Here is a 27,028-nt window from a genome sequence, read left to right as displayed (position 1 = left end):
CTGATAGAGTGTACTATGTACATTTAAGCATGATTAATAACATGGTTTAATATCAGGATGTAGCAATCCTTGTGAACTGTACGTCTGCAAAAACGTGCAATGCTGCCGTGCTAAGAACACCGTATGTTCACTTTCTTCAAACCTTGGAACCAAGTTTCCTTCAATACAACATGTCTTCTAAATCAGTCTACAAATTATCATTAATTAGCATGTATTCTTTTTATTATTCTCTGTATTAAACTTGTATGTGTGTGTATTAATATACTCACTAATAATGGTGACAATTCGATCAATTAATATGAATCTCTGACCTAAGTCAGTCTATGTTATGTTTGAAGGGACGGATTTGAGGATCCAAAGGTTCAAAGAGCCCCACCCGTCAACCGGAGCTTATTGTGTGTCCCAAGTACGTCAGTTGGCCAAACCAATACCTGTGTCCTTTACAAGATCCAGGAGTTTTCCCCTATACTAACATCCCATTCATCACCTGGTTGCTTGCAGCCAAACGCATCTCTAACTCCGAATAATATGATTTGATTTCATTAATTAATTTTCAGATAATGTGTGTCCCAAGTACGTTAGTTGGCCAAACCAATACCTGTGTCCTTTACAAGATCCAGGAGTTTTCCCCTATACTAACATCCCATTCATCACCTGGTTGCTTGCAGCCAAACGCATCTCTAACTCCGAATAATATGATTTGATTTCATTAATTAATTTTCAGATAATGATTTATGTGATATGCGATGGCGTAACAATTATTGTTTGTTGGCTAACTGAGAATGCAGCCAGGAGCTGAACCAATTTAGTAATTTTTTGTGTAGTTGAGAAGTTGATATCGTGGTAATTATTCATATTGAATGAAAAAGACTAAGAAATTGTCAAAAACCACTGATTTATTGATAATTAGAAAGACCGGTTTCGGTTATTACACCATTGTCAATCTCTGAAAACTAAAACTGAAATCTATGTTATGTTTGAAGGGACGGATTTGAGGATCCAAAGGTTCAAAGAGCCCCACCCGTCAACCGGAGCTTATTGTGTGTCCCAAGTACGTTAGTTGGCCAAACCAACTAGAGTTTTAGTTTTCAGAGATTGACAATGGTGTAATAACCGAAACCGGTCTTTCTAATTATCAATAAATCAGTGGTTTTTGACAATTTCTTAGTCTTTTTCATCCAATTTAGTAAGGTTACCACTATACTAGGCAAGCCTTGTGGTCAGTTGCTTGAGCGGCGATAGCGACCTTCAAGTGGACCTTTAATTTTCTGTAACTTTCGAGAGCAACATATTATATAGCACTTCCAATTCGATAGAATTTTCTTGCCCCTAGTCTCTCTACAAATGGTAACCCATACACATAGATTTTCGGACGTACAAGTTTTTGCCGTCCTTATAAATTCTATTAGATTAAACATAACTTGTTAAACAGATGATGTGTTCATGTGCTTGTCAAGTTCGGTTTACTTTACTGTAACTGGCTGTGGAGTGGACATTACTGACCTAACTCCGTCATATTGAATGAAAAAGACTAAGAAATTGTCAAAAACCACTGATTTATTGATAATTAGAAAGACCGGTTTCGGTTATTACACCATTGTCAATCTCTGAAAACTAAAACTGAAATCTATGTTATGTTTGAAGGGACGGATTTGAGGATCCAAAGGTTCAAAGAGCCCCACCCGTCAACCGGAGCTTATTGTGTGTCCCAAGTACGTTAGTTGGCCAAACCAACTAGAGTTTTAGTTTTCAGAGATTGACAATGGTGTAATAACCGAAACCGGTCTTTCTAATTATCAATAAATCAGTGGTTTTTGACAATTTCTTAGTCTTTTTCATCCAATTTAGTAAGGTTACCACTATACTAGGCAAGCCTTGTGGTCAGTTGCTTGAGCGGCGATAGCGACCTTCAAGTGGACCTTTAATTTTCTGTAACTTTCGAGAGCAACATATTATATTATAGCACTTCCAATTCGATAGAATTTTCTTGCTCCCAGTCTCTCTACAAATGGTAAGCCAGTTACCCATACACATAGATTTTCGGACGTACAAGTTTTTGCCGTCCTTATAAATTCTATTAGATTAAACATAACTTGTTAAACAGATGATGTGTTCATGTGCTTGTCAAGTTCGGTTTACTTTACTGTAACTGGCTGTGGAGTGGACATTACTGACCTAACTCCGTCATATTGAATGAAAAAGACTAAGAAATTGTCAAAAAACCACAGATTTATTGATACTTAGAAAGACCGGTTTCAGTTATTACACCATTGTCAATCTCTGATAAACTTTCTCAGTTTCATGAGTTTCTCTGATAAAAATCTCAGTTTATCAGAGATTGACAATGGTGTAATAACCGAAACCGGTCTTTCTAAGGATCAATAAATCTGTGGTTTTTTGACATTTTCTTAGTCTTTTTCATTGAATATGAATAATTACCACAATATCAACTTCTCAACTACACAAAAAGGGGGAAAACACTAACTCCGTCACTTCATCAAATTAAAAAGCCATTCTATTCTATGTACATTCTAATACTATAGAAATCTGCAAAAATATTAATTCTTAATCGAGTGTAACAAGTAGGTACATTTAAGCATGATTAAGGTGAATTAATATCAGGATGTGACACTTTTCTCAATGTGGCACTCCTTGTGGACTGCAGCCTACATCTGCAAAAATACTAATTCTCAATTAAGTACTAAGTACATCTAAAGGTGCGTACAGATATACGCGCCGCGAACATGAGCAATTCAATTTTAATCAGCTGACTATATCTGTATTTTTACAGAAACGGTAAGATACAGATATAAAAAGCTTGGCATCAGCTGATTAAAAGTGAATTGCTCATGTTCGCGGTGCGTAAATCTGTACGCACCTTAAGATTGGCTACTAACGACAGGACAACTGTCGAACATGATATTCTATTCTATATACATCTAATACCATGTACATCTGCAAAAATATAAATCCTTGATAGAGTGCACCATGTACATTTAAGCATGATTAATAAAATGGATTAATATCAGGATGTGGCATTTCTTGTGAACTGTACAACTACAAAAATACCAATTCTTAATTACCGTAAGTGCCAAGCTGCCGTGCTAAGAAAGAACACTATATGTTCACTTTCTTCAAAACTGAGAAAAGTTCTTCTTCAAACTTTAAACCAAGTTTCCTTCAATAAAACATGTCTTCTAAGTCAGTCTACAAACAAACATTATAAATGTTATTAGTTTATGCCTCATAAAATTCAAATAAAAAATCAATGAACTATAGAATATAGACTGTAATGAGATTATTTTTCACTTTCCTGAAAACTGAGGAAAGTTCTTCAAAAATTTAAACCAAGTTTCCTTCAATAAAACATGTCTTCTAAGTCAGTCTACAAACTATCATTAAAAACTCCATTTATTATTTATTCCTCATGAATTACAAAAAATCAATGAACTATATAAAATATACACTGATATAATGAGATTATTTTGCAAAATAAACATTAGGAACAACTTCCCCAAATGAGCAAGCTCGAACTTGGGGAAGTAGCCATCTGAACTTCAGCTGGCAACTACGACTAATATAATTTTAATGAACATGGCAAATAATTAATTATTAATAAATATCAGATAACAACATGTCTTCCAAGTCCTCCTATAAAAGGGGTATTTGGACTTGTCAATATCGTAAGTCAATAAAATACAGAACATAAATACATGAAAAGTCAGACATTTTTTATTCTCTCTAAACCCCATCTCGACGCTCGTAGTACTCTCTGAACTCTTTATTTGAGTACGCGCATATGGAAAGCAGCTCCTTCTTTAATTGCTCTCTTACATGACTTCTAAGTCAGAGACGATCATGCGATGACTAATTAGATCACTCACCTGCCATTGCATCAAGAGATGGTTATGACAAGCATTGCAGGCCTGCACCCGTCCGGCACTATCCATAGGCCGAGACCGCGCGGGTCTGGGAAACACTTGCAACATGAGGCTGGGAAAGAACGGCAGCTGATTGGTTGCCTGGTTGCCAGCGTGTGCGCCCCCTATCGGCTTGGCGGCGACATGCACCAGGGATCCGCGCTTGTGCTCGTCGCCGCACAGGTAGCATACTTCCGTCATCGCGTTCTTGTCAGGCATGGAGAGATCCAGGATGTCTGTGGCTGGGACTACTGGGTTGCTAGTCGATACGGGCCGAGGTTGCTCTGCTGTAAAACCACAAGTTTTCTGTTAGGAGGATTTTAGAGCTTGTTTATTTTACTCTAGAAGATTATAGATTGATCAAGTTAAATTGATCGACTTGACGACGGTTTAGAACTTATTTATTTTACACTAGAAGATTGTAGATTGATCGACTTTTGACCGTGGATGGGGGTCTTTAATATCATATTTTAAAATCCCTCACTTATTAATCGGTATATACTTGAGCCTATTAGTATTTAACATATTAACATATTAATCTTGATTGTTGTCATGTGCTGATGTACCTTGATGATCTGAAAATATTTAGGAAAATTAGCTCTAAAGAAGACTCAATGTCATTGCAGAGAAATCTTAATCAAACTTTGAATTGGTCCATGAAAAATGGCATGCCCATCAACGTAAGCAAAACAATTGTAATGAGCTTTTCAAGAAAAACGAATACCTTGAGATTTCAGTATAACATTGCTGACAGACAATTCAACGTGTGGCCTGTGTGAAGGATCTGGTGTCATATTTGATAGTAAACTACTTTTTAACGCGCATATTGATGATGTAGTAGCTAAAGCGAGAAGACAGCTGGTGTAATAAGGTGGATTGGCAGAAACTTCAAAAATCCTCAAACATTGAAGACACTCTTTTGTTCCATCGTCCGATGTCACTTGGAGTACGCGTCCATCGTTTGGAATAGAGACAGAATATGCACACAAAGAAAATAGAATCTGTGCAAAGAAGGTTTGTACGTCTGGTGTTGAAGAGGCTCATGCCGGATTTGGAGCAGCTTTCTTATAAACAGTTTTGCAACGAGGTGAAAATTGAATCTTTGGAATGGCGAAGAATGAAGTTTGATGCAATTTTTTTGCATGACTGTCTACATGGACGTATAGAAGTTGGCGACCGAGGAGTTGGTGTAATTGTATCGGCGCGGAACTTGAGACAGTACCATCAATTTCATGCCGTTCTTAGAAGCTGCACTGCTCCATTAGAAAGATGCGTTGCAATTGGCAATAAACTGTCAAATAAAATCGATCTTTTTGAAGTGTCGAGAATTTTTAAAAGGAGAATAAGATCCTTCCAGGAACCTATCCAGCAGTTATGAGTTCCAAAACACATTTTTTATGACAGTTGCAATAAATAAAGGCCACTTGTGCCGTTCTATTGCACGCAAATTGCCTAAGCATATACTCACTAGTCCCTTGGCGCAATGTGGTGGAACGGGTTGGCTGTAAGGGGTGATGTGGAGGCCAACTATTATTATTAGTCGTAGAGCTCCCGAAGTGGAAGACGCTGAGTAAAATCATGATCATCGATTTTTATTAGGCCAACTATCATTATTATTATTATTATTATTATTATTACTATTAAATACTTAATTCTTATCATGGAGAGCTGACTGAAGTTCATGCTGCTGGAGGAGAGGCTTGTCAGTGGCTCCAGAACTTACTTGAGTCTATTAGTATTTAAAATATCAAGTGTAAAATTATTATTGACCTTGAATGCATATGCATATATATATATATATTTTTTTTTTTTAAAACATAATTTAAATATACTGTTGAGCTTCTGTTCAACATAACCTATAAAATGAACCGAACAACAATTACCATAAAACATAACCAATGAATGTACAAAAATGCTTCAGCAGTAAATCATAATATTCAAAATCATTGAATTATGAATTGAGTGGTGTGAAACACAAGTGCAAACACCTAAACTTGATGAATGACCGTGATAACTTTCGCTTCCTGTGAGGCCACACCATGTTTGGCAAAGAATAACTCTGCACACTTTTGCACAAATTGATTTACATTCATTACGATTTATCGATTTATTCGATTTGATCGATTCATCGATTTATTCGATTCGATCGATCTATCAATTTTTCCAACAAGGGTGTCATATTATCAGCCTGAATATCTACACTAAAATGTTAGTATTTGTGAAAGTCTCTTAGATATTAAAGATGATTGTTTCTTAATCCATTCCGAACTCAGATGTATTAACACACTAATGACAAAGTCTATTATTGACTGCATATCGTTGTTTGAAACATCAAAATAGTGTGTTCTTAAATATTACTACTACTGCTTTCTATTCTTATTACCTTCAGCTTATTTCATTTCTGATGAATAAATTGAATCAATCATTCATTACTACAGAAAAAAAAACACATTGAAACTGAGTGAAGTACTCAAGAGCTTTAACCATATCTGAAAAATAAATAGATTCATTCATTACTGCAATTGAAATACATTCATTACATTTGGTAATCCATTTTAATTTTATATTGTATTTTACTTTTTTTTATAACCATTGTAATTGTAATTAAGTTTTTGGGAACAATAGAGATTTGATTTGACATTGAGAACTTGGGCAGTGAAGTACTCACGAGGCATTTGAGGTACAGTCATGACGAGAGACTGTCTCAAATCTAGAGCCGCATCCGAGGTATGTAGAGATGACATCTGAACTTTTGCATGTTGTTCTTGCGGAAGTGATTCCGGGACACCATGATGCACGCTGGGGAGCCGCGGGGAAGGTGTATGTTGGGCCGGGATCGGCTCATCCCTAGAAAACGACAAATAAATGTCACAAATCAACGTCCGATTTCCAATTAATCTTTCATCTGCTAGACACAAACACTCATTCATTCATCATCACCTGATGGTGCCTATATGAGCTTTTTGCTTTTTAAAGCGCTTTGCACTTTAGCTTTTATTTTGTGCGTGGGTGATGGGGAGTGCGTTAGTGAATTTTAATAGTTTAAAGCGCTTTGCACTTTAGCTTTTATTTTGTGCGTGGGTGATGGGGAGTGCGTTAGTGAATTAATGAGATGATCAAACGTCCATGTCATCGGCGGGATTCGAACCCACGAACCAAACGGTGCTAGCAGACCGAATGTACTAATATTGTACAACTTTTACTCTAAAGAATGTTTACAAAATAATCTTGCAGATTAAATGAACACTGTTATAATGGGTGACAGAGGATAGATAACTGATCGATAGTGAAATAAAAACAAGTAACATTGTGATCTATCGAATAAACATAATATTTTTATATGTTTATGTATATGTTTTATGATACCATTACCTTACATATATTTAATAACTGAGACTAATGATCATTAAATATTCTCAAATATTCTATATCGTTAAAAAGTATAAACATAATAAACGTAATTTGTCGGCTAGGTTAGCCGAGAAGACTAAGGCGTTGCACCCTTCAGTCTACTAGCGCTAACTGGTCTTGGGTTCGAATCCTGCCGGTAGGCATGGACGACGTTTGATCATCTCATCAAATCACCCACACACTCACTATTATCCAAGCACAAGCTAAAAGCTCATATGAGCATCATCCGCAATAAACGTCCAGGTTTCTACTTGAACAAATTATATCGACAAGTCAATTATCAAACAACAATAATCGCTAATTGTTCGAAATTTGATAACGGTAAAACAGATTGAAATATCAAAGCAACTTTTTGAGAAACTAGGTTTTATTGCTACACCATTATCATTCTCTAAATAAATGTTTAATAACTGTTAACTGTTAATAACTGTTTAATAACTTTTTTAACTGTTTTAATAAATGAGTGGTTGTGACGTCCTATTCTTTATGAATGCCTAACACATCACCACCAATAAAACATAGAAAGTAATTGTAAATCCGTGATTGAGATAAAGTATAAATGATTATTAATTTATTTTACAACTTGAGAGAGATCTCAATGATGTCATACGGATTTTATCTTCAATAGGTGCAGCAAAACTTGCTCTCTATTGATGTAATTTCCGTACTAACTGTACTAATTACATGCAATATCAACTTGATGAAAGTAATTAATGGATATGATTCATCACAACTGGAACCTAATGACGGTACTAAAAGTGAAAATCTGGTAATAAATAATCAATAATAATTGTTTCAGAGATTCATAGATGGATCCAGTACAATTCTCAAACGTAAATTTGTGTTTGGTCAACAATTGAATAATATCACAATTCTCACTAGCGATCAACAATTGATTGACGTTTAAGCACCCGAAATTGGTTCAGTATCTCATTTTTTATGATGTTGCACCGCTGTTGATAGAACGATGTTCAATTTTAAAAACTAGACCAACGTTTAAATCGAATTTGAGATAAAATAAAAAGCAAATGATCTTTGGCATTGTGAGAAATTCCTATTCATTTAACCCTTAAACTAAATCGAGCGGAGATATAGCACTAGAGGTTGGACAACTTTGACCTCCAATTTTAATTGATTACTAATGCTATCCGTTTATCGCGTGACCCCAAAGAAATTGACGACCATTATGGTTGTTTGTTTAGTGATTTATTCATACTGATTTTCTATTGACCTTCAACCTTGATAGGAAATGGCCATTGGCAAGCTAGACTGATAAACTCTATTTTTCAAAAACAGCGAAAGATCTAATTCCGTCTTATTGGAAATCGTCCCGGTTTTTCTCATCAAATTTATAATTTCAAACTACGTGTGCAGTTACAGAATTCAACAAAACACAACTAAGATCAACAATAATTATTGTTGTTAATAATGGAAGCGATCTTAATCACTGTTGCAGAAATGAAAATCTAGTATATCAAGTCTACTTGACTTCAAATTAATTTAATGAGAAACAAGAATGCACTATGAATTTTTGGGAAATAACAAGATAATTAATTTACTTGGAAATGTACATGATATATTTTCTACATTTACATCCCCTAATTATAAAAAAAAACTAAACATACAAACTGATTAGTAGGCCTACTTAAACTCGAATTAGTTTATGTAAATACAATGAGTTACCACAGAGTGACTAAAATAACTAAGCAGCAGTTCATCACTATATTTTTTCAGTTTTGACGTTTAATCCAGTTAATCAAATGATTATTTTCCTAATAGTGTTAGAATGTGCGATGGGAATTGGAAAATATACATGGAAGGAGATTTGCTTCAAGCTTGACTTGTTAGTTTGAAATTTTAGTAAAGTTTCAAACAATTAAATACATGAATATTTTGCTAATAATGTAAAAATGTGCGATGGAAGATAGAAAAGGAAGTTACATGAATACATATTAGAAAGAAAGGAAGACGTTTACATGGAAGGAGATTCGCTTCAACCTTGTCACGATTGTTAATTTTTTTTCAATTTAGGCCTATCAAATTCAAATAGGAAAATATCAAATTCAATAGGAAATAATCAGATGATTAAAGTGTAATGCAATCACATGATTAGTTTTGTAATAATGTTAAAATGTGCGAAAAGATACATGGAAGGAGATTTGTTTCAAGCTTGACTTATTAGTTTGAAATTTTAGTAAAGTTTCAAACAATTAAATACATGAATATTTTGCTCATAATGTTAAAATGTGCGATGGAAGATAGAAAAGGAAGTATGAATCCATATTAGATAGAAAGGAAGACGTTTCATGGAAGGAGATCCGCTTCGACATTGTCACGATAGTTGAATTTTTTTTTCAATTTAGACCTATCAAATTCAAATAGGAAAAGATCAAATTCAATAGGAAATAATCAGATGATTAAAGTGTAATGCAATCACATGATTAGTTTTGTAATAATGTTGAAATGTGCGAAAAGATACATGGAAGGAGGTTTGTTTCAAGCTTGACTTGTTAGTTTGAAATTTTAGTAAAGTTTCAAACAATTAAATACATGAATATTTAGCTCATAATGTTAAAATGTGCGATGGAAGATAGAAAAGGAATTACATGAATACATATTAGAAAGAAAGGAAGACGTTTACATGGAAGGAGATTCGCTTCAACCTTGTCACGATAGTTTTAAAGTGTTTTCAATTTATCAAATTCAAATAGGAAAATATCAAATTAATTAGGAAATAATCAGGTGATTATTTTCTAGTATTAAAATGTGTTGGGGGATGTAGAAAGAAAGATTACCTGGATTCTATAATGGCCAAGTATCTTTGCAGCATCCTGCACCCTCTATGGAATGAGTACTGTCAAGGAATGAGCCTTTCGAGAGAATTTTTTGAGAGTGGCATTGGTTTGTTTATGTTACAGGATGCGCAAGAGAGAGGTGCCAGTTCTCCCTCCCGCTCTACCCTCACAATGGATCTAAAGTGCCGCATATTTATGTTTTTCCCAAGTCTGTTTATGTCTTTCTCAATATTAGTGACTTTCTCAAGAGTATTCCCCCACGTGGTAAGACCACATGGTCAGTGTCCACTTGAGTCTATCCACTCTTATCGTAGACGAACCTAAACCAAGTCACACTCTTATCTAGCCAACATCTTATCTGCGACCATGCCGACATAAACGTTCTCGAGTTGACATTTATTGAGCAATTGTACAGTCTGTGTGATCTTTCTGAAGAAGACCTTATGAGTCACAGACAGCTTAGGATAGGAATGTAAACATTATACAGAGGAAACAACACTCAAATGACCGCAAAAAGCCCTCTAGAAAAACTATAATAAAATCACCTGTGATTTAGATTTAGGTTTCTATCAACACCTACTTATTTGAAGAATAATATTCAAACCTACAAAAATTTTCCGAGAATATTCCTAAAAATATTCATCTAGTTCTTATGAAATCGCACATGACAATTTCAATTCTACAGTTAATAGAAATATATAAGTAAATTTTTTCTTCTGTCCACGAAGAACGAACTTAACTATTGTCTTATTAACTGTGGGATTGGAAGTGTTATTTCACGAAAGATAGATAAGTTGTAATATCAGTTTTTTAGAATATCATTGAATTCAACAAATTAAAAGTTTGATGTGCGCAAGCTTAAAGGAATATATGAAAATGAATTTTATTCTGCCTTCGAATAGGTAGACAACTATTAATACTCTAATACAACTCCTAATACAACAAATGAGTAATAATAAGCACGATCTATAGAAGAATGTTTCTTTATTCTATTACTATAGTTTACTAGACTATAGGAATAGGTAAAAAATATGGCTATTTTTGGCTATAATATGGCTATTTCAGGTTTACAAAGATACTTCTGCATGTGATTTGAAGAAATATTGATGACATAATCAATCAATAGCACAGATATTCCTCTTTAACTCATGGAGGGAGTAATGAATACGATTTAAAATAGTAATTATTCATAACTGAGTTTATCAGAGATTGACAATGGTGTGATAACCGAAACTGGTCTTTCTAAGTATCAATAAATCTGTGGTTTTTTGACAATTTCTTAGTCTTTTTCATTTAATACAACTAAAAACCTTTATAACATGAATTGTTGGTGATCCGTGTCCAAGTCTATAGAACTTCTCCAAGCTATAGAGGAAGCGTACGCTACTATGCACTAAGCTTTTTTGTACATCATTCCTCCATAAGCATTCCAAGTTTACAATAAGATTTCCTGTATAATTATTATATAGCTATTCATAGAAGGAATAATATATTTTTGCTCAAGACAAACGACAACTAAGAGATCTCCCGAGCGATATCTAACTAAGCATGTACATTTCAAAACAAACTATGATAGAGACTAGTGTTCTGATTTTTCCGAATAGAGTAACGGTTTGTTTTGAAGAGCCGCATAGGTATATAGGAATTTAATTTGATGATTTCCTATGTTGAAATTGATTAAATGGAACTAAATGAATGATGAAATAATTTTAATGTTTGGAATCACAAAATTGAACTGTGGCGGTGGCAATCATATGATTCGCCACAGGTACAATCAGTCCTGTACTTTAAAACCAATAAGTGCTTTGACCAAGATTCTGTACTCTTTGAGGATGGATTCCAGAGAGTAGAGTTTGAAAATCTTCAACAGTTATAGTATTCTGAATGGTTGAAAACAAGAACTGAGTTTCCTAAGGGTCGGCGTTAGGTACTCAGTTCATCATCTTTATCAATGATTTGCGTTCTTATCTAAATCCTTCAGAGTATGTCATGTATGCTGACGATATAAATGTTATTGTTAAAAGTGAAAAACGGCATAATATGGAACTGGAATGCAATAGCTACACAGTGGTTTGTCATGATAGTTATAATTTTAAATGTAGTTTCATGCAACTAATCACATGATTATTTTGCTAATCATTTTTAGTTATAATTTTTAATGTAGTTTCATGCAACTAATCACATCATTATTTTGCTAATCATTTTAAAATATGTAGTTGAATGTGGTGAAGATACATGGAAGGAATTATTATTCTTAAACGAAAATCCAAATCAAATGCCGTAATTCTACCCGAAGACTTCTGATACTGCAAATATTGACAACAGGGTAAACAGCTAGATGGAAATTCGATGAGCGCTACTATTCAAAAATTATTTGTCAGCCCGGGAAGCTTGTCTTCAAGCTTGTCTTGATATAGTGAGGCACACGTTATGTCAGTGGGAAAGTTAGAACAACAGTGTTGCCGATTCTCTACCTTGCCACTGTCTTGTATAGAAGAGTTGATACCGGTTTATCTGATGTAATATTAACTGTTCATTCTCGTTTAAAATAATCAATTATATTTTATTGAGCAATAGATTATATTTTTCAATAATTTCATAAATAAGATAAGATATTTTGTTAATCAATTATTGATTCTACATTGTTAAAAACGATCTGGCAACAGAGCAAAGTGAGAAAGGGATAGCGCTATCCGTTTTGTTGAATGATTAGACAAGGATAACGTGGACCTCACTATAATCATGTTGAAATGCTAGTTGAAATGTGGAAAAGTTACAAGGAAGGAGATTTTCTCCGACCTTGTCACGATAGTTCAAAGTAGTTTGGGATAATTGAAGAGACTTGAGATGTTGTCAAAAATCCACTTTTGTTTGGGATAGTTTATAGTTTAAAGAATGATTATGATAAGGATTATTGAAAGTGCTTTCAATTTATCAGAAGACGAGCAGGTGATACCCGTGCTCAGCAAGGGTCTGTTAATTAAATGGAAACAAAAACAAAAACAAAAACAGGAACAAAGCAAAAACAAGATAAAAATAAAAACAGAACAAAATATAAATGTAAACAAAATTTAAAACGGAAACAAAAACAAAACCAGACCAAAACCAAAACCAAAAATGGTTTTTAGTTTTGAATTATATTTGAATTTAGTTTTATAGTTCCAAGCTGATAATAAAAGTGTTAACAAATGTAATAATTTACAATTGAAAAACTATTTGATTGGGTCTTACGTTAACTTTGTATCACAAATTGAATAACATTATTTCATTCATTAAGATTATTATTGATTGATCAATAAATATGATGACAGGCCTATAACCACTCTTGGTAATTTAAGAATCTTTATGCAAAATATCAAGTTAATCAGTTCAGTAGTTCAGACATCATGATGCGTCAAAAATGTATTTCGTTTCCCGTACATGTGTAAGCCAATTACTTCATTTATAAGTTAGATAAAGAAGAAGATATAGTTAGAAGAAGAAGGTAGAAGATAAAACCGTTGAATACACTATTTTAAATATGACCACTCAAGCAAAGTATAACAAAATGAAATGGAAATAGGCCTATAACCATCCTCGATAAATTAAGAATCTTTATGCAAAATATAAAGTTAATCAGTTCAGTAGTTCAGACGTCGTGATGCGTCAAACATGAATTTGGTATCCCGTACTTGAATAAGCCAATTCCTTCCTTTATAAGTATAGATGTAGAAGAAGATAGTACAGCCATACAGCTAAAGATGTGTTGGTTTCAGAAACCGCAGTCCTGTGTAAATTCAAATTTTTTTAAATAAGTGCAATATTTCTCAAGTTTTTAATTTATTGTGATACATTCTGTGATTTATTTAGAGTATAAATCAACCTTCAAAATTCAAAATTTTAAATCATCATTCCTGGACCGAAAATCAAGTGACGAAGCAGTGTGAGATTACATAACTTATCTTTTGGACAACATTAACATTTTATCAAATTTTTGGAGAGAAATAGTACAGGCTCAGCCTAGTTTTTCCTCCAATGTCATAATTGTATTATGATTATAGTATTTTATACAATAAATGAATAAATGAATGAATGTCTAATAAATGTGGATGTGGTATGAATAAATGAATGAATGTCTAATAAATGTGGATGTGGTAAGAATAAAACTGTGTTTTTTCAATTATGGAAAAATTCCACAATATCATTCTCATCAACAAATTTTATGAAGAAGATAGTTGGAAGAAGAGAAGAAGAAGAAGAAGAAGAGAAGAAGAAGAAGAAGAAGAAGAAGAGAAGAAGAAGAAGAAGAAGAAGAGAAGAAGAAGAAGAAGAAGAAGAAGAAGATAGAAGACAAAACCGTTGAATATACTAGTTTATCTATAACCTCTCAAGCTAAGTATAACATACTGGAAGCTTGAGGAATTGAAAACTTGATGAACTGAAAACTTGAAGAACTGAAAATATACCCATAACCAACCTCGGTGAATTAAGAATCTTTATGAAAATTTTCAAGTTTATCAGATCAGCAGTTCAGACGTGATAAAGCGTCATTCGAGTATCTCCTATCCCAATTTATGTAGATTTTTTTTTGTTATTTCTATTAAAACTAGTCACTAGGACTAACCATTAATTTTGTTCTGTTATTCTTATCCTAAATTAATTTTTATTGCTTAAGTCTTCCAGTGAAGCCTACAGTTCCAATCTATAATTTCACTACTTTAAATTATTTCACTACACTTTTATTCAATATACTTTAATCACTCCACTAGCACTACACCAACTCGAAGGGCTTTGTTCTCTTCAACCTCCTAGTGAGTCAGTGTTGTCAAGTAGTTGGATGACTTAGGTGTTGTCGTGTTGATGAAGACGTGACTCATGATGGGCTGCCAATCGTCTTATCTCACAGGTCACATAGGGGAAGTGCAGATCTCGGTGCGAATCGCTGTTCCTTATGTACCAGGGGCGCATTCACCATGTTCCGCAGTACTTTGTTTTGAAATGTTTGGATCTGACTAATGTTAGAAGTTCTAGAGCAGCCCCAAAGCTGAATTCCATACGTCCAGACAGGTTTTAGAATTTGTTTGTAAATCAATAACTTGTTGTCCAATGAGAGTTGTGATTGACGGCCCAACAGCCAATAGATTTTACTGTATTTGAGTCCTAGCACGCTCCTTTTCATCTTGATATGCTCTTTCCATTTCAACTTGGCGTCAAGAGTCATTAGTGGGAAGTTAGTCAGTTAGTGGGAAGGATATTTTGAATATTTTTTCCAAAGAATGGATATTGATATGTCCAAAGCTCCGCCAATTTATGTAGATGCATAACAATATAAATTATTCATAGTTATTATACTACAAATTGCTTTTTCATATCATATACAGTTCAATAATTATTTTCTTAGTCTATATTATGTAAATTCATCTATAATTTTGCTGTATTGTAAGCTATTGTATGTAAGTGTATAAGCCAGTATATATTGTCATCTACATAAATAAAGTACTCAATCAATCCCGTACAAGTAAAACCGTTGAATACACTATTTTATCTATAACCTCTCAAGCAAAGTATAATAAACTGGAAGCATGACTTATTAAAAACTTGATGAACTGAAAACTTGACGTACTGGAAATAGGCCCATAACCATCCTCGGTAAATTAAGTATATTTATGCAAAATTTCAAGAAAATCAGATCAGCAGTTCAGACGTGATAAAGCGTCATTCGTGTATCTCCTATCCCGGTCGTGTGTTAATGGGAAGGATATTTTATATCCTTCTTAGAGAATCGACAATTATTTGTTGAAACACCGCCGATTTATGAAATTACATCACATTATTATATTATCGTTATTCTAATTGCATCCAATCTTTATTCTCATTGATTAATTATTTATACTTTGTAAAATTCGTTGAATAACTAGCATTATCGCCATTTAATGTAAATTAGTGTATAAGCCAGTAAATATTGTAACATACATAAATCAAGAAATCTAATCTAATCTAATCCCGTACATGTTTAAGCCAATTCCTTCCTTGATATATTCTATACATTATCTTCTATACATGTGAGGTGGTACTCACTACCGGCGCACAAGTTGTTCTTTGCCGGTAGTGCCATATTGTAATTGATATTTATGTAATTTCATTTATATAATAGAATAGAATTTTATTGATAATTATTACAAGGCTTACTTGCATCTTCATTTCACATGCTCATTTTCATGTATGAATATCTGATAATTTTTTCCCTACAGCCCATTGTGGGCTTTGGCCTCCTCCAAGCATTTCTATCCATTATAAATCCTCTCCATCCTCTATAATCCATCCTTATCAAATCATCCCTTATCTCATCTTCCCATCATATTCTTGGTCTGCCTTGTTTTCTTCTCGAGTAAAGCTTCTCTTTAAGCACTATTTTTGGCATTCTGGTTTCATCCATCCTATAAATATGTCCGAACCATCTTAGTCTCTGTGCCTTTATGAAGCGTACTATACTACGGCCTTTTATCAATTTTATTTAATTTATTTCATCATTTTTTTATTCATAAATTTGTGAAGTGTATACAATGAATATATTTCAATCTTTGTTAATTTATTTAATCTTTGATTAGTTACAATTGAAAATAAAATACAAAACAAATAAAACATCTACAGAATACAACAATACAACATACAATACAATTCAACTCATAGGAGCTGATCTCATTCATTCAGATATTCTTCGATATTATAAAGAGCTCTTTCAGTTAAATATCTCTTTAATTGCAATTTGAATTTATTGGGATTCGGCTCTTGTTGGATTCGCGTCGGTAGCTTGTTATAGAACTTGGCTCCTATGTATGTGGGCTTCTTCTTGTAGAACTTTGCAAATGTAAAAGTTTATCTCTGTTTCTAGTGCTGTACCTATGATTATGTCCTAACGTCAAAATATTTCCAAGATTTTCTTTCACACACATAATTGTCTCAAAGATGTAAAGACTGTAAACTGTCATTATATTTAAGTGAGCGAAATGTTCTTTAACTGATGCTATGGGGTCTAGGTGTAAAATTATTGTTATAGCTTGTTTTTGTGCTTTGAGAATTGAATCCATGTTCTGATTTGAGGTAGATCCGTAAAGACTTATACCATAGAGAAACAATAGCATAAGTAGATATCCCATGGTATAGGGCGTTTATGTCGAAACTTTTACTGTTATCTCAAGCCTATAGTCCACGTAGTCCTTTCCCGTGAAGCTTTATGACGCTGGTAGTTTCTCATATTGTGCCTTTCATACACTCTTACCCGGTCAAAACAGTATAGGGCGTTTATGTCGCAACTTTTACTGTTATCTCAAGCCTATAGTCCACGTAGTCCTTTCCCGTGAAGCTTTATGACGCTGGTAGTTTCTCATATTGTGCCTTTCATACACTCTTACCCGGTCAAAACAGTAACAATCGACAGTAATCGGCTTGAGATAACAGTAAAAGTTGCGACATAAACGCCCTATACCATGGGATATCTACTTACGCTATTGTTACTCTATGCTTATACCAAAAGATATTATAGAGTGTATGTAGGCAAAATAGATCATTTTTCGTGTTTCCATTTTACAAAAGGGAGACATTTTTCTAAGAGCATATATATAATCCACTCGATACCCGTGACAAAACCCTTGTGACATGTTCTGTCCAATTCAAGTTTTGATCTACTGTTAATCCCAAGAATACTTACGCTATTGTTACTCTATGCTTATACCAAAAGATATTATAGAGTGTATGTAGGCAAAATAAATCATTTTTCGCGTTTCCATTTTACAAAAGGGAGACATTTTTCTAAGAGCATATATATAATCCACTCGATACCCGTGACAAAACTCTTGTGAGATGTTCTGTCCAATTCAAGTTTTGATCTAAAAAATCGCAAAATAAATCATTTTTTGCGTTTCCATTTTACAAAAGGGAGACATTTTTCCAAGAGCATATAATTATATAATCCACTCGATACCCGTGACAAAACCCTTGTGACATGTTCTGTCCAATTCATGTTTTGATCTACTGTTAATCCCAAGAATATAATAAAAATCTGATAATTTATGGCAAATAAATGAATTTGAATGTAGAAAGCTTACCTTGAAGGAGGCGGCTCTGTATTGAGGCCAAGAACCTGCGCTGCATACTCTCCTTGCAGAGCCATTTCGGCGCCAGTGTAGGGTCCATTGTCACAGCGTTTGAGCCAGTAGAGTCGCCTGCTATGCGGTGTGCCATCCCGCTGATATCGGTCCCACTGTTGTGTGAGTAGCGAGTGACACAGGAAGCAGGCTCTGACGACCGGATCCTGTCTGGACTGGCGATACCCGGCTGGAGGTTCGTGCGTCTCGAGGAACGGAAAGAACGCCTCGGCTGGATTCGAGGAGCTGGCTTTGATGCGCAAGGGATACTGGTCTGGGTGGCCCGTGCTGCCGCACACGAAGCATATGTTATCACAACGGTTCCTGGGGTCATCTTGAGCAATTGATTCACGTTTTATGTACATATTGCCTCTGCTGCCACAGTCCATAGCCGACGAACCAATCTTAACGGGAACCAATCAAACTTGGCCCGCTTCGAATAAATGTAGGACGACGCTGCACGTCTATCAAATTAATTCCATGTCCAAATCTGCAAAAAAAATATAGATTACTTCTTGTGTAGTTGAGAAGTTGATATTGTAGTAATTATTCAATGTTGAATGAAAAAGATCTATCTGTATGATATGTACGGCCACACCAATGCACTGGCTATTATCAGAGTAGGGAGACTCAGGTGGGCAGGCCATGTTGAAAGAGCTGATGACTCATATCCGGCTAAAAGAATCATGAATTTTAACATGGAAGGAAGAAGACGCCCTGGTCGACCAAAACTGAGATGACTGAGTACTCAGTCACTGAAGATGCAAGGAGGCTTGGTGTAAGAAATTGGAGACGAGCTGCCATGGACAGAGTAGAATGGAGGCGATTGCTGGAGGAGGCCAAGATCCGTTTTGGATTGTAGAGCCGTGGATGATGATGATGAATGAAAAAGACTAAGAAATTGTCAAAAACCACAGATTTATTGATACTCAGAAAGACCGGTTTCGGTTTTTACACCTTTGTCAATCTCTGATAAACTCTCAGAGATTGTCTCTGTTTATCAGAGATTGACAATGGTGTAATAACCGAAACCGGTCTATCTAAGTATCAATAGATCTGTGGTTTTTGACAATTTCTTAGTCTTTTTCATTCAACATTGAATATACATTACTTATATGAATGAATAATTTTTAGTAAATGAATGAATAGTACAAGGAGTATCCTTAGTTTTTCTCTCCCATTCAGTGCTTTGTCTCTGTTTATCAGAGATTGACAATGGTGTAATAACCGAAACCGGTCTTTCTAAGTATCAATAAATCTGTGGTTTTTGACAATTTCTTAGTCTTTTTCATTCAACATTGAATATACATTACTTATATGAATGAATAATTTTTAGTAAATAAATGAATAGTACAAGGAGTATCCGTAGTTTTTCTCTCCCATTCAGTGCTTTCTTGTAAAAATTAGAATTAGAATTTATCTTCAATTAATGTACGCAAGTATCTCAGATCTGCTATATTATTTCAATTTGTCTGGTGCCTATTCCAGACAAACTGAAACAAGTTGAACGTTCAGTTTGTACATTCTCACAGCATCGCAGGCTGATACACAGGGAGTCTATAATGAGGTCCACGTTATAATGGTAGTTTTTGAATAGCAATGGTATTGCTGTCCTTGTCTATCATTCAACAAAGCGGATAGCGTTATCTCTTTCTCGTTTCGCTCTGTTGCCAGATCGTCTTTTAACAATGTAGAATTAATAACAATTAAGAGTATGTAATCTTAATTATGAAATTATTGAAAAATATAATTTCGTGCTTAATAAAATACAATTGATTATTTTAAACGAGAATGAACCGTTAATATTACATCAATAAACCTGTATCAACTACCATCTATAGACGGGATTGACTAAACAGAGGATCGGCAATGTTTTTCACCTATATTTCTCCACTGACATTATAACGTGGACCTCACTATATATGCAGGATCGTATTTACTATTTGATGAATTATGTAAACATGTCAAATGAAATTTCATTCACAAATGAACAGAATCCTTCGCCAATTAAAAGTACACGATTTTATATTATTATTATTGAATTATTTATCCTAATTGGTGATCATTTTCAAATTTCTGTATTGAAACTTAACTCAGAATGCTTAGTAGTATCGATAATAATTAAACTGTATTAGGAGTCAGATAGTACTATCTATACTCTTCACAATCCTAAAGCCTTTCTTTCCAATGAATTTCTGTTCAGCAGGGCAGAAACATAATACCAATGATTCTTATGGAAAAAGAAATGTTACACATTGGAATTAAACTGTATGGACATTCCCACAAGATTCAATGGTATGAGAACCAATCAGAGAAGCCGTCTTTTCAAAAAATGATTATTTTTAACGAGAATGAACAGTTAATATTACATCAATAAACCTGTATCAGCTACCGTCTATAAAGCATTGAAAAGACAGAGGATCGGCAACGTTGTTCTCCTATCTTTCTCCACTGCCATTATAACGTGGACTATCACTATAGCCAGCTACATCGTTGCGAATTAGAAAATTAGATACAGTTAAGGAGTTACTAAGGCCTGTCAGTTCTCGAATTGTCTTCTGTCTAGAATTAGATGAACATAACCTAAAAGGTTCTGTATAATTTCATTTTGAAGGTAAAAGGGGAGGTTAGGTTTTAGCTTTTAAATGTCAATATGTTAATATTATTTGAAATGTACAAAGACATTATACGGAAAATTTACTTTGCATATGCTCACTCATTATTTCAATACATTAATGTATGGGGAGCTGCATATGATACATATTTAAAAAAAATATTTATCCTACAAAAACATACTATAAGAGCTGCATTAGGAAAGCCACGACTCTATCCTAGTGAGGAATTTTTTCTTGAATTTAAGGTCCCGACAATAAGACAGAATTATATTAAAAGCATAATACTCTATATTAATAAGAATAAATCGAATTTTTCTACACATATTTCACCCCATAATACACGTCCTAACAATAGAACTCATATAACACAGAACTCATCAAGCTAACCATATGCAGGCACCAATTTACATATTATTGTAACTACATTATAAATAAGATTCCAAACGATTTTATTAGATAAAAAAATCTCACGTAATTTACTTAAAAGTATAGAATATTGGATTGAGCATAATATATTCTAATAGTTGTATGAAGTATAGTATTGTACCCAACAAGCATTGTTACTAGAGACTGTGAACGATGGTTTTCCAGTTTCAGGTTCTTAAACCAGGTATGTAATTGTCCCACGTCATCTTGCAGGAGTTTAGTTTTATTGTATATACATTTTCTCTTTTTGAAAGATTAACTGTCATGATAGCCTCAAGACGTCACAATAATTAATTGGATATCACTTTATCATATAATGTAGTATTCTTAAGTTTTGTTTTTTTTTTCAAGCTTTTGCGATTTTTGTAAATTACTGTAATACTTTCTTCAACATTATAAAATTTGAATTGTATATAAAGTACTTGAAGCAGAATAAGTGAACTGCCAACACTCAAGGTTTCTTATGTTGGCAGTGCCAAATATTACATTGATAATATTGTTATACTCAAGTTAAAATCAATGTCTATTTGTATTGTATTTGAAATGTCTTGATAATTTTAAATAATGAACACAAATAAATAAAAGTATAGAATACAGTACTTCCACATTTGAGACATGAGTGACAGACACCCGTGGGAGTTCCTCATATCTGCAAGATCTCAAATATTCTTGTGCATAAAATTAAATGAACATCACCTAAAAGGTTCTGTTCAATTCTGTTCTAAACGTAAGGCTCAACTCACACTTACGCGACTCAGGTCGAGAAGAGACTCGACTCTAGTCGAGAGCATGTGTTTTCAAATGGTGACGCCGCGGAGACTAGAATCGACTGGTCTGAGTGTCACCATTTGGAAACACATGCTCTCGACTAGAGTCGAGTCTCTTCTCGACCTGAGTCGCATAAGTGTGAGTGGAGCCTTACGTGAATCAAGTCGAGAAGAGACTGCTACTCTAGTCTCCTTTCGTCGCAGCATGTGTTTTCAAATGGTGACACTCAGACCAGTCGATTCTAGTCTCCGCGACCTCACGACTGTGAGACTGAGTCGAGCGTCGATCCGACATGTTGGTCGAGCCTCGACTTGAGTTGCGTAGTACCGTGCATTTTTAATGAAAGTGAGGTTATGTTTCATGAAAGTGATGTTATATCATTTTATAGATAAGACAATAATACGAATCAGATAAGACACTATATTCATAATAATTATTATAAAATTTGTTACATGCAAATTAGTGACTAGTTAGATCTTATATTTTCAATAGAGTATGGTTGGAAAATAGAGTTGCATGGAACTGAAGTAGTGACAATGAGCGAAAAAGTCGTAAGGTCGAGAGACTGAAGTCGTATGATTCGAGTCGAGCTAGTGTGAGTTGAGCCTAAAGGTGCAATTCCTAGAGCCGCCGCGGCTACAACAAATAGCCTAACCTATAAATTCATCAGATTCAATGAATTTTTATGTTGTGTGAACGATATGGTGGCAGATGAACTGAACGTGTTGGCTACTATATTTCTTTACGATTCATATCTAATGAATTTATAGGTTATGTGCTCCAGCCGCGGCGGCTCTAGTCTCGAGTCGTGCACCTGTGGTAACTGAATTGGAGCAGCTGGTGTTTCAAACTTTAAATGCAAAGCATGATAATACATGACACCAAAGCATGTTATAATCCACCAGCTTTTCAAAAAAACATTAAAACTTGAACTCTGCTTTCCAATTGATGTATTTTCAACATAACAGAAATATAATCATTGGTTCTTAAGGGAGTGTTTTATATATCCGCAATGAAGCACTAGACATTATCAGTAGAAAGTCAGCCAATGAGTAAATAATGCCGGAAGAGCAAATGGAGTTTTTAGGGCCAGTGGATCAAACGGTGGAACTTTTCATAGGTTCAAAAAGATAGGTTGAAAATTGTCTTCTGTGAACAACATACAAAAAGAATATTCAACAACAATAATTTCAGACCAAACAGTCAAATTGAAACTGTAAGAACACGTTTTCCTGATTAGGCCTATTCACAGTACTATAGTCTTCATGATGGTAATATTAGAACTAAGTTATAGCAGAACGACTTTGGACACCCACCAAATTCAAGAAGACATCAAGAGGTACAGTATCTAAGTAAATATGACGCTTAGTTACACGGCAAAAAGAAAAGGCACTTGAATTGGAAGATTGTTAGGTTAGGTGTTATTGTTAGGTGTCCTAGGTAGCCTATATAGTATTAAGTTATACTTGGTTGAAAACAAGCAGAGCATAGTAAACAACATGTGTATATATATTGCGCAGTTTGATAATATTATAAAGGTATAATTCGAAGAAATGCAAGATTACATTCGATAATGCAATACTATATTGATATAGCATAAACCAGAACAGTTTTGCAAAGATGAACATTAAGTTAATTATGATTGTTTTTACCTTTCATGTAAGCTCCACTGAAGATCTTCAATTATTGTCGGAATCACAAAAAGACATTTCAAACTCACTATTATTAGATAGAACAGATGTTTCAAAAGTAGAAAAATATCACTTTCATTACGTAAGGTTTACTAGAGGTAACTAAACTTTGGTAACCAAAAAATGCAACAAAGTTACTCAAAATAATTGTCTGGCTATAACAGTGAGCTGATATTTAGATACAAGATTCAAGAGTTTGTAAATCACACAATAAAGATAACGAACGTATACGAAACGAACAGTGCATAGGCCTAGAAAACTACTTAAGCATATTTACAAATATATGTACCAAAGTTAAACCGTAGAAATATAGCAAACGTTCTCATACTAAGAAAACTATCAGATGATCGTCCCACAACTTCAAGAGGTCCTAGCGCGTTCAGGACATATTTTTTGGAAAATTCACTAATCCTTCTTAAAACAAACATCTCATCAACATCGGAAATGAAGTGCCGCTGCCATCTTTATTGTCTGATCAAAGTCGGCAAGTGTTTGTTTACATTATGATCATGTATGTCTTGCAACAATATTGATGCTGAAATTAAACATTTTTACTGTATACAGAACTCTTATCATTGATTCAAATACATTGAGTGAAGCTCAAATAATATTTTTGAGATTTATATTTTTTGAGAATGAAAAATAAAAAACACAGCTGGCACTTGCACTTCCTAAGTTTCTTCACTATTCTATGTGCCGGTTGCACAGAAGCAGGTTATATTTTAATCGTTATTAATTGCACGAGAGCCTATCAGAGAGGCCGTCTTTTCAAAAACGCCTTCTCTGATTGGTTCTCGTGAATCAAGATTAAAATTTAACCAGCTTTTGTGCTCTGCCTTCCTAATCACAAGCTCAACTCTTTTATAAGATTATCGCAGCCGAATAGAACAAGTACCGACCGGTAACGGTCACCGTGATTAGTTCCCGGTAACGGTGTATCTATAGTGGGGCCACAGAGAAGAGATCTAAGAGATCCTCTTCTCTGTGAGTGGGGTTATAGAGCAGCTTCTCTTTGTCACAGATACAGAGTAACGGCCAGCAACGGTCACAGTTATCACATAGTTATTCAAAAGTATTCTTTGAGTATCTATAGTGAGGTCCACGTTTAATGGCAGTGTATGATTTGCAATGGTGTTGCTATCCTTGTGTATCATTCAACAAAGCAGATGACGCTATCTCTTTCACGCATTGCAAGGTTGCCACATCGTTTATCAAAAATGTAGAAATTCAACTAATTGACAAAATAGGGTTAAGGGTTAGGTTATATTTAATAATGTTTTATAAGGATAAGTTAGGTTTTTGCTTTGAAATTACAATATGCTAGACGGGGCTAGGGTCAAGGTAGAGTTATGTCTTTTGTTGTTTCAAAGGTGAAAGGATAGGTTAGGGTGTTATGATTCTGCTTTGAAATTGCAAAATGCTGGAAGGGATTACGGGTTTTTACAAAGATTTATTTTCATTAATGTTTTAAATATAAAAGGGGAGGTTAGGGGTTAGGTTTTTGCTTTGAAATGACAATATGCTGACTTAGTTATAGTGTTTTTGACATTAGTTAAATAACAACCGTTATATTTTGTTAATTATATTATTGAAAAGTACTCTTTCTTTTCTTGAATAGAATGATGATTATATATTGATAATTATATCGAATTTAATGATAAATCATAATTGGATAATAATATTATCATCAAAATGGAATGAAGATTGGCTCCACTTACAGTGCTCGGTAACCATCATCACAAAGAACTGACTGAATGGAACGGGAAAAAACCGTTACCATGCGCGATACGGTGCTGTCTGAGACCGAGAGTGGTTTGTGGGTTATAGTATAGCTGCTGTTATTTCTTGCTTGAGCTCCTTAATGTTAGCTGGTAGAGGCGGTCGATACACCTTATCCATACCTCGATAGAAAAAATTGCAGTGGGTGAGATCAGGGCTTCTTGGAGGCCAGTGATGAAGTGCTCTGTCTCGAGCTGCTTGGCTTGAAAGATATCACTCGAGTGTCTGGAGGGGGTCACATTGAAGATTTGTGAACTTGTTTTCTAGTTAGGAAAAACTTATTTTAATACACTTCATTTTGATTTACAACCCAAGTTTATATTATGTTTCCTTGATTAAATACAGATTTTCAAAGTTGTGGTATTCTTTTTGAATCACAATGTATATGACCTATTGTGGATTCGCAAGAGCCTCTGGACGCTTAACCCTGTAATTTGGATAAAAAATCAGCCGGCAGAGCTGCCTACACCCGTCCAGAATATCCTACAATTCCACAAGAAATAATATTTCCGCCGTACTATGATATAAACTGCTTGAGAATCAGGCGTGATAGCCTACCAATATCTCCAGGCAATTCAAACCCGAGCACAGCGAATGTAATTTATTTCTTATGAATAACAAGTAAATTCAATATTGATATTCCAATACCTGAAATAATTCCTACAGAGGAAAACCAATATGGTAATTATAGACCGAACTGAGCAGGATCTAATTAGAGAAATTACTGAAACTGGTTAACAATTATGCAAATTTATTGATGAATTATAATCGTTAAGAATCAAATAATAATAATTAATTAAATAATTGACAAATTGGAATAATAGAGTTTTCAAAATTTGGTAATAAATGTTCTTGATATGAGATAATAAAATGAATGTTCTTGGTAATATAGTGCAATTAGGATTTTAATAGGGGTTACACGGTATTATAGGAGGATATAGTCCTGCACTCTTTCACAATAATTAATTGATAGAAAATTGTAGCTTTCTCAATTCACTGATTGGATAGAATAAGTATTTTTCGCTCACCAACTCGATCGTGGGGCCCCAATTCACTTAATAATTTTATTTCACTTGAAGATCTGGCGTGGAATGGCGACACTCAGGATTTAGTTTCACAATTCTTCCTCAGGAATAAGCTTATACAAATTGAACTTGCCTTCCAATTTAATTTAAGAGCACAAGACTACAGAGGAGCTACACATTTAACACACTGGATATATTACATTTAACAAGAAGAGAAACCATTTAAACATTAATTTTAATAGGACAAATTAAATGGGTCCTGATAATTCGATTCTCAGAAGGCAAGTGTCTCTTCTTCCCAAAAAGAGGAAATCACCTGGTCTTCTTCTGAGAAGAAGAACCACGTGATTTGGGCAAGAACCAATCCTGTGCCTAATAAGAAAAAGTCCACCAATGGGAATTTTTCCACGCGGTTTTAATATTTAAATTAGACACAGAGGTTCGAAAAACACAGAAAATGACAAAAAATTACGTT

General features: G+C 34.3%; 1 protein-coding gene across 2 annotated transcripts in view; it reads right to left on the bottom strand.

The window, feature by feature from the left end:
- LOC111064505 overlaps positions 1-24,204 on the bottom strand; it is a 127,835-nt gene extending 103,631 nt beyond the window's left edge. For both annotated transcript variants that reach the window (XM_039442348.1, XM_039442349.1), the window contains exons 1-4: positions 23,711-24,204; positions 18,211-18,739; positions 6,589-6,767; positions 3,885-4,207 (exon numbers count right to left, since the gene is read on the bottom strand). In XM_039442348.1, coding sequence (XP_039298282.1) covers positions 3,885-4,207; positions 6,589-6,767; positions 18,211-18,638 — 930 coding nt within the window. In that variant the 5' untranslated portion in view covers positions 18,639-18,739; positions 23,711-24,204. The remainder of the gene's footprint in view (positions 1-3,884; positions 4,208-6,588; positions 6,768-18,210; positions 18,740-23,710) is intronic.
- Between the last annotated feature and the right edge of the window lie 2,824 nt (positions 24,205-27,028).

Source organism: Nilaparvata lugens, chromosome X (assembly GCF_014356525.2).
Source record: "Nilaparvata lugens isolate BPH chromosome X, ASM1435652v1, whole genome shotgun sequence".
NCBI lineage: Eukaryota > Metazoa > Arthropoda > Insecta > Hemiptera > Delphacidae > Nilaparvata > Nilaparvata lugens.
This window is presented reverse-complemented; position numbering and strand designations above follow the sequence as displayed.